Here is a 9,591-nt window from a genome sequence, read left to right on the forward strand (position 1 = left end):
GCATGTTTAAAAAGCACCCCACTATCCCAATCCTTCTGACAGTTGGTGAAAACAGGGATTTTCAGCCTTTTTCATCTTGTGGCACACATAAACTAATTACTAGAATTCTGCAGCACACCCAAACCCATATTATCTTTTCTGCAGAGCTACCAACAACAGAGAAGGTACAATTAGGATTCGTTCACCCTGGAAGGCTACCGTGGCGGCCGTTGTCATTTTTTGATTTGACAATCTAAGAGAAAAGAGGCCAGTGCCCGTCTCATGTTTTAAACATTCTTGAGGGACACCTGTTGAAAATTGCTGTCTTAGCAGATTCCACAGTGAACCCAACGAAACGGGAAGGGTAGGAATTGGAGTTCACTGTGGAACTGTAAGAGAATATTCTGGAGAAGTAACACAGACACGACGACGCACCCTGTCTGCTTCCCCTAGGAGCCTAGCGAGGGCTCCTGACCTGGGGTGGAGCTGAGAGCGCGGGGACTCCTTTCTCCATCGCTGTGCCCCGCCTGCTCCTCAGCGCGACCAGACAAGCAGAGGCACCGTCCCTCCCAAACGGGTTCCTGCAGTGGCTGCTGGTCTTGGCTCCTGCTGATGCCGAGTATGATTTTCTTAAAACTGCCTCATGAAGTTTCAGTGACCTCCTGGGGCCGTGACTAATCAGGCGGGTCTGCCATCCAGAAGCAAAAGGACCCTCTTCTGACACCGCCCCCCAGGAGCCCACCCCGATGGGAATGAGGCTTCTCCCTCTGCCTTCCACACCGTCACCAGATGTATCTGCAGCCCTTGCAGGAGTGGCTACGAGAGCATTTGGCCAGCCCCCGAGGGAGCCGGCCCAGGACTACCGCCCAAGAATTTTAAGTCATTTGTTAAAGGACAACATGACACAACGAATAAAAGCCCATCAAAGGGAAGCTGTGACTGGGGTTTCATAAAATAAAAAATCAAAAATCCACTCTCTACACTCCATTGCAGGAGGTGTGCCTCCCCAAAGGCAAAATGTGCCTGTGGTAGTGTTCTCTGGGGAGCTTCCAGAACCTAGCACAGTGCTTGACGCAAAGCAGGGGACCCATAAATATCCTCTAAATGAGCGACTACAACCACTAAAGACTGCTTTTATTACTCTTGATAGAACTCATAGGCAAACTCTGTGCCAGAACTGGTTTCCCCGCCTCCATCTGCCCTGTAGTTACCTCTTGTGCCTCCAGCCCTTAGATGCAACATCCCCAACCTCATTCTGGATCAGCCTCCTTCCTACATACTCTTGACCCTCTGGCTTTTGCTGCCTGTCCCCCTAGCCACCATGATACAGTCATTGTCTTCCTGCATTAGGGTCAATGCGTAGGAAGAAACAAAAAGACACACACATGTCCCAGGCCAGGTTCGTAGCTGCCCAGCACCCAAAGCTTTCGCGATGTTTGCAAGTATTAGCCAACTGTCTAGAAAACCTATCTCCCCTGAAGTTGTGTCTTTCCAATGGGGTCCACAGCCCCCCACCATGTTAGCTGCCAGTAGACAAGGTCCTCCTATACGAAAGGTCTTTCATCTTGTTTTTGTCTCATTCCCTTCGGATGCCCATCTGTATGGACTGGGGCTTGAGCAGGAGCCATGAAGGACTCTCGGCCAGGCCCTGCTCTGAGCACATGTTTTCTCTCTCATCAGATGGTTGTTCAGCAGTGGTAGCAGCAGCCATCGCCACTATCGGTTACTGAGTGTTCACCAAGGCGCTGGGCACGGTGCTGAGCACGATACAGCCACCGGCCCAGTGCCCTTTTTAGAAAACCACAATGCACTCAATACTGGGCAGCCCAGCCCATCCAATAGTAAACGCTGTCAAACAGAAAGCTTGGATATTAAAGGCCATCACTCAGCATCCAACCCTGCAGGGAGGAGGGGAGGAGGCTGGGGCTCTGCCCAGATCCCGCTGCACCGTTTCTGTATGCCTCCCCGGGGGTGGTGGGGGTGCACCTGCAGCTCTAATTTAATGGACTACCCCTGAGCTATGGAGCCATTTTGCCAGTAGGAACCGGAGTGGAAGGTTTACCTCTTCCTTAGGTGCACGTGTGTGAAGGCTCAGCCATCTTGCCTCAGGTTGGGACAACCCTGAGATGCAACCTACCCTCCAGAGCTCCTCTGCAGGATCTGGCTGACGCTACCCTCCATGGAACCTTCCCCTGGCTTCCTCCCTCGCCCTGCTTCCCTCACCCCCATACCGGTGTTCCCCAGGGAGCACTTCCTTAATTAGTTACTTGCATGCAGAGCCTCGTCTTGGGGCCTGCTTCTTTGGAACCCCACCCAAGACACTATTTTAAACAATAAGAACAGGTTGAACAGTCATCTCTGGGAAGGAATCTGCAATTCATCAGCAAAAGTGACAGGGAACTGGAGACCTCTGAACTCAAAGGACCCCGCAAAGGCAACACAGCACAGCATCCGACACAAGTCTCTGGGGGGCGGGAGGGGGGGGCACTGATCGAGTCCTTGTGGTGCGCAGACTCTGATGTACAACATCCAGGATGTGATGCCATTCTGAGGTTTACCAGATGACCGGCTGGCGTTGCTCCAATTCGCCTATTAATCCAGTGGAAGGAGGGTGAGATGCCTGCTGGGGCTGCAGAGCAGGCTTGCTGCTGGGAATCAGGTTTTCCATCCAAATTCCTGTTGGGACTCTTCCAATGAAAGGTACGCATGAGAAAATACTTATAGTTCCTTAGTCCATTAACATCAAACTTGACTCCAGGCAAGAAAGTCGTGAAAGTTGCCTTGGGGGTCCGGCCACAATCACAGTTTATACGCAGAGCCGCAAGCTTGGTGGATTCAGGACACGAGGTTTCTTCCCATGATTTGATCGGCAAGTCTGTTGTCACAGCAAGTTCCAAAGAACAGTAAGATTTTTATCCTTTAAAATTTGTACAAATGTACATGTGTTTCCAGGCCAGATATCAGTGCTTGAGTGAATTATATAACTATTTAATAGAAATAATAAAACATCGATACAAATATAAAGACATAATCAGTATAAAAGGCTTATATTTATAAAAATACTTTTAGGTAACAGTTTTCCCCTGAGGGTTGACCATGCACGTTGCATCCATAAATATTGCTCGGCTCTGTAGCTTGCGTTCCAAAGTTCAGAGTTCATCTTTAAAAAGGAAGTGGTGGGCTCCAGTCACGTGACCTGGCCGAAGTGGCGGCCTCAGGTTGGCACCTGGGCTGGATAGAATGAAGACGAGAACAGCATCAGTGGGGCCTCCGAAAAATCTGGAGAACATTCTTTCTTCCAAATATGGAAGATACAAAGGTCAAGGACGACAGGTGACATGAGTGGGTCATGTGACTGGCGGGGCAGGTCACTGGTTTTTCTGGACCCAGTCCCAATTGTCTTCGTTCTCTTTCCGGTTCTTCTCGGCTTCAATAATTTCTTTGTACCTTCGGCGAAAGAAGCCCATCTGAAAGGCAGACAGAAGAGAAGCCGGGTTAGAGAAGCTGGGGAATCAGCCATTTGGACTGTCAGGCGGCCGGGCTGAGGAGAGGCGTGACCTGGCCAAGGAGTGGCATGACCTGGCCGAGGAGAGGCATGACCAGGTCGAGGAGAGGCGTGACCAGGCCGAGGAGAGGCGTGACCAGGCCAAGGAGAGGCATGACCTGGCCAAGAAGAGGCATGACCTGGCCGAGGAGAGGCATGACCTGGCCGAGGAGAGGCGTGACCTGGCCGAGGAGAGGCATGACCTGGCCAAGAAGAGGCATGACCTGGCCGAGGAGAGGCATGACCTGGCCGAGGAGAGGCGTGACCTGGCCGAGGAGAGGCATGACCTCTGGCTGAGGAGAGGCGTGACCAGGCCGAGGAGAGGCATAACCTGGCTGAGGAGAGGCATGACCTGGCCGAGGAGTGGCATGACTGGGACTCAGTGCCAGGAAGGCTGGCTGGGAAAACATCTCTGATTCGACTACTTTAGACAGAGCCTTATGCGGAGCCACTTTTCACAATGCATGGACTTCCCCAGGCTATCTCATGACTGCTCCTTGGAAAGTGCTTCTGGTGGAGTGTTTCCCAAACTGTATTCCAGGGAACACTAGTTACAGAGAGTTATTCCAAGGTGTTTGGGAGTAACATGGGTCTCATGGTCAAATGAGTTTGGGAAACGCTGCATTCTTTCTTTCTTAAAGAGATCTGCAATGTACACAGCAGTGAAGGATCTAATAAACCTTTAGGAAAGGATAGAAGAAACCCCAGGGCTTGGCATTTCCTGAGCTTATTTGGTTTTGATAAACTTATTCATATCCTGAGAGAGACTAGCCACCGTGGACTAATTGAATAATTGCTGCTCTCCCATAATAGGCTTTGGGAAGTGTCTTTGGGTCTGCAGTCGAGCCCTAGGTCTTTGTCTCATACCTGTTCGTGTGCCACAGCCAGGAGCCTGGCATCCGTTCCTGACCGGACGGCAGTTTCCTTTACCCTGGTTCTGAAAAGACTTTCCCCTCTCGGGTCTTCTGGCTCTTCACACGGGGTGAGATGAATTTTTGTTTTGCCTAGACAGTCATTACAGGCACTCTACGGCCCAATATTTAAGCAACTTTCTGCAGCCCAGGGTGACCCGGCATCTCTTGTCCTTTGCTCACCAGCATCAGTGGCATCTGTTCCTGAGGTCAGATGTCCCTCCTTGCACCTGCCTGGTGGCATGGCTGCCCGGACTGGGGGTACTCCAGCTCCCTCTCTCTTTGGGGTGAGGTGCCCGTCCCGCACTTTCCCAGTGGAACGTGCCCACAGTGCTAAGCAGCTTGAACGCCTCCTTGATTGGCTTCCTTCTCTTCCCTGCCTTGTTTCCCTGCTCTGATCCATGTTCCCTGAGATCACCTCCCAAGTAAATGGCCTCCCTCAAATCCTCCGTTCAATCCCCGTGAATAGAGGATTGAGACCCACACATGGTCTGCTGCACGGCAGGTGTGTGATGCGATGTTGCCGTTAGCTTACAGTCCCGTAGTCCTATTTGAAAATGCTCAAGACTCGCCACCTCTACCGCCTGCTGCCAGAGGGAATGCCCAGATGAACCTGCCCTGCGCAGATCACCAAGCAAACCCGCTCTCCCGGCACATCTAACCCGCTGTTGTCTGCGCAGTGGTCTTCATGCTGCTCTACGAGACAAGCATCCACAGTCACCTGACGGTGTGAGCTCCCTGAGCAAGGAAGGCAACGGGGTCAGGAACTCGCTTGCACTACCATCTTCCTACCCACACCGGCCAAGGGGGCTCACTGGTCGAGCTGAAGTAGAGAACCATCAAGAGAGCTGCCCAGGAAACGTCTCCACCCACATGGCCAAGGCCGTGCCGAGCTCTCACTCTGAGCGGAGTCAATGGAGTGGTGCTGTTTGAAGGGCTGGGGCGGAGTAGAAGCTTCCTTACAACTGGCAAGGGTCGTGTGTTGTGAGCTCCAGTCCTCGTGGCCAGTGTTGCAAGCAGACATGGAGTTCCTCATGTTTTCAGCCCTGAGGTCTCTTCTACGCAGCGTCAGACCACCTCTGTGGGAACCCCACTTTCTGACAACCCCACAAATGCACTTTTCTCTCCCCAAGTCCCCACGGCTGTCTCCCCTCTGCAGGGATGTGGAAAAGGGGCTTGGCCTGAAAGTTCTGGATAAATAGGAAAAGGTCCTCGCCATTGCCCTCGAAGCACACCCACAAAAAAGCAACCCAAGATTGAATGGAAATGTCTGCCTGGGAAGTTACTGCTTGAGCGATCATTATTGAAAGAGAAAGATGGTCGATGGGGAAAAATGTCATGTGTCCCTTCTGTGCTGAAGAGAACATAATCATGCCAATAGGGCTGGATATAATATGGAAATAAGGTTCTTTAGCATGTAGCTCTGCCCGCCGATGGGGTCATGGTTCAGTAATCCCGGGTTACTCACCCTCAATTCCAGACAAGTAACCTATCTCTCCCGTGGCGCTAATCAAGCTGACTTTCAACGGTCTGCTCCCTTCTCATTTTGCTTTTGTCTTAGAACTCCCTGAAGGCAGGACGCTGGCTTTCCACCCCCTAGAGCACAGCATCTCATCTGTACTCGGCATCAGTGAGACTCTGCAGAGGTGCCCACCATCCTCCACTGCCCTGTATCCCTGCCCTGTGCCATGTGATTCTGCAGCAATTCCCATCAGGCAGGTGGAGTCTGTTTCCCACACCTGGAATCTGCAGTGACTTGCTTTGACAACTGGATGTGATAGAGGAGATGCTCTGCCAGGTCCACGCTTGGGCCTCACGTGGCCTTGCACGTGTCTTCTCACTTTCCCTGAGTCCTGCCGGGCCATGAGATTGAGTATGGACTGGTCTGCTGAAAGATGAGCATCCACCAAGCTGGGGACCGCCTACACCCATGGTCGGCAAACTACGGCTCGCGAGCCACATGTGGCTTTTTGGCCCCTTGAGTGTGGCTCTTCCTAAGCCTTAGGAGTACCCTAATTAAGTTAATAACAATGTACCTACCTATATAGTTTAAGTTTAAAAAATTTGGCTCTCCAAAGAAATTTCAATCGTTGTACTGTTGATATTTGGCTCTGTTGACTAATAAGTTTGCCGACCACTGGCCTACACCAACCACCCCCACTGCCTGCAGAGGTGTGTGTGAGTCCAGCTGAGCCTGGAGGGCCACCCTGTTAAACTCAGTCCAACTCACAGACTTGGGAGCTATATAGATGGTTGTTGCTTTTAAGCCACTACCAGGGGTGGGGAACGTCTGGCCCATGGGCTGTATAAGGCCCGAAAAATCATTTGGTCTGGCCCTGCCAAGGCATTAGGGGTGAGTTAGTCCAAATGTAGCAGGCCAATTTAACCAAATATATATTTTTTATTAATTTCAGAGATGAAGAGAGAGGGAGAGAGAGAGATAGTAACATCAATGATGAGAGAGAATCATTGATAGGCTGCCCCCTGCCCACTCCAGGGATTGAGCTCTCAACCCGGGCATGTGCCCTGACCAGGAATTGAACCTTGATCTCCTGATTCATAGATTGACACTCAGCCACTGAACCATGCCGGCTGGGCAGCAGGCTAATTTTTAAATTGATAATTCTGTGCAGCCCGAGAATGATGTTATACTATCCAAATGGCCCTTGGCAGAAAAAAGGTTCCCCACCCCCGCCTAGACTTTGGGGTGGTTTGTTACGCAGCATGCGTTAACTGACACAGCACTCCACGTGTTCTGTCTGACTTAATGAATGAACAGCCCCAGGAAGGGTGGCAGAGAGGCAGCTGATGGGGTTCTAGATAGAAAGAGAGTCGTTGTGCCTTGTCCTGCCAGAACAGACTCACCTTGTTCCACTCTAAGAAGGACAAAGGTCGCCATTTTCTCAGAGCTATGCTAGCGTGAAGATCTGACGCAGAGTGAACAAACAACCTAGCAAGGATTTAGAGCGCCCGGACTGACTCACACGTGTACTCATGTTTCATGGGTGTCACATTTGTTGCCTAAACGTGAAGGTGCTGTCGTCTCCTGCAGGCACCCAGAAGCAAGCTCTTTTCTTCCCAAAGGATGGGCGTCAGCATTAGTCCTAACGCCGCCTGACCCACGCTATGCCCCACTCCAACACCGCGGGGTCTGGAGAACCCTGTGGCCAACACGACCTCGGTGTGGTCTCCAGAGGGAAGGTTGCAGCTGCCACTGATGTTTGCTCCTTGGAGGCGAAGACCATGTCTTAAAACACAGCCCACGCTCATGGGGAGGGAGTGCTGGGTACAGTAGCGCAGGCTGCGCACGGCTGGCGTGCGTGTTAGCGGGAAGGAGGTGCCAACCACGCATATCACAGATAGAGGCACAGACTTTCTTTCAACTATTTCCCAGCAGGTGTCAGTAGAGAGACTTTTTCTAAGGAAACCAGTAGAGTCTGAATTTCGGACAGACAGAATTAAGTTTCTGGAGGAGGGGGCGCTGTTTACTAGTTTGCACAAAGGTGCCCTGTCCGTCTAATGGGGTCTCTGTCACACTAACGCTGCTTATTACGTGACCAAACGAATGCTATTTCCAAAAATGAGCCGATTGCCTTAGTGCTTTTGTTCAGAGCCTGGTTTTGGCTTTTGATACAGAACCCAAAGCCCTGGCTCTGAGTTTACCAAGCAGTGGTCCCCCAAACAACTGTGTCAACTAGGTTTGCCAGTGCCCAGGACCTGCTCAGAGGAGTGGTACAGGCCAGAGACGTGGCATGGGGACCCCAGAGTCCCGATTACCGCCCAGGCACCAATGATCGACCCGTGGGCCACGGGATACGTCGTCTGCTGGCTCTGAGCCCCAGTGTCTTTGTCTCTGCCCACGAGACCAATGGCCTTCTCGAACCTCCTCCGGCCATGAAACACAACCACAGCTTTTTAGGTTGGTCCCCAAAGCCAACTTGGGACTGCAGCCTGTGGAGCACACGAAGAAGGGACAGGCACAGAGTCCTTGCCTGATGCCAACTTTTCTGAGAGTTTTTGGAAAAGTGAATTTTCAACTTTTCTATTAAAGTATGGATCTGTTACGAAGAATGACAACATTCTTAAAAATTAAGACCAAGCAAAACTTCAAAGGCCTACCTCTCCCACAGCCGGCCTTCCTTAGGCACACACTGTCCCTCCCGCCAGGACTCATGGCTGCGTTGGGGAGGAAACTTTGAGAAGCGTTGGGCAAGCCTCTGCTTCTGCTGCCAGCTGAGCTCACGCCGAGCATGTGGGAAATTCCCCCACACTCAATTCCAACCCAATGGAGTCAATGTTTTTCTGCACTTTTTCTGGAACCTTCCAGGGCTTCCTTTGCCACATGAGGGGCAAAAGGCCCTGTTGATCACTGTCCTGTCCGCCGCAGAGGAAACGGGCATGGAGCCGGAGAGGAGGAGAGAGCAAGCCCAGTGTCGCTGAGCTGAGAGCCGAGGGAGCACAGTGCTTCCTGGCCTTCTGTCTGCGAGGGTCCCACGGCCCCCAACAGCAGTTCCCTGAGCCTCTGGACAGACTCACACCATTTTTCTGATAAACTTGTACCAAAAAGCTACCAGAAAACACCTAGGGAAACAGCAGATTTCCCCCCTCCCCCCCGCCCCGAATAGCTCTAATTAGGGAGGCAGGGGCGTAGGAGGAAACAAGGCTAGACTGAATCCTGGGGTCTGCAGCCTGCAGCCCTGGGGCTCTTCGGGGTGAGAGAGGGAGATTGGCCTGGACTCCAGGGCATCTGGTCTCTTGTGCGACCCCCACCCCCGCCTTCCCTGGCCTCTGGGCTGCCTTCTGGGCAGCTCTTCCCAGGACTCGGGCACACTCCTTCTTTGGCTGAACTCAGGCCTCCTGTTTATGGGTCTCTTCAGTTTCTTGACTATTTACATAGCATGTCTCTGCCTCGAGATGTCAACCCTGCAACATCAGCCCAGTATTTACTTTCAAACATAAATAAGCCCCACGGAGTGTCTCTGGCACATGGTTTTAATTGAGGCAGCGTGACGGGTGCTTGCGTGCGCATGTGCATGCGTGCATGAGTGCGTACAGACATGTGTATGCATGTCTGTGCATTTTTCTTTTTCCTTTGGAGAAGCAAGGATGGCTTCCCCAGCCTGGAAAGGTGACGACCCCAGAGACTCGCGGGGCGGG

General features: G+C 52.0%; 1 protein-coding gene across 1 annotated transcript in view; it reads right to left on the bottom strand.

Moving 5' to 3' along the window:
• Window positions 1-1,939: 1,939 nt before the first annotated feature.
• Window positions 1,940-9,591, bottom strand: part of ITGA9 (integrin subunit alpha 9) — a 257,076-nt gene continuing 249,424 nt past the window's right edge. Inside the window, exon 27 of the mRNA XM_015564847.1 lies at window positions 1,940-3,446. Coding sequence (XP_015420333.1) covers window positions 3,348-3,446 — 99 coding nt within the window. The 3' untranslated portion in view covers window positions 1,940-3,347. The remainder of the gene's footprint in view (window positions 3,447-9,591) is intronic.

The sequence above is a fragment of the Myotis davidii genome, unplaced genomic scaffold (assembly GCF_000327345.1).
Source record: "Myotis davidii unplaced genomic scaffold, ASM32734v1 scaffold81, whole genome shotgun sequence".
Classification (NCBI taxonomy): Eukaryota; Metazoa; Chordata; class Mammalia; order Chiroptera; family Vespertilionidae; genus Myotis; species Myotis davidii.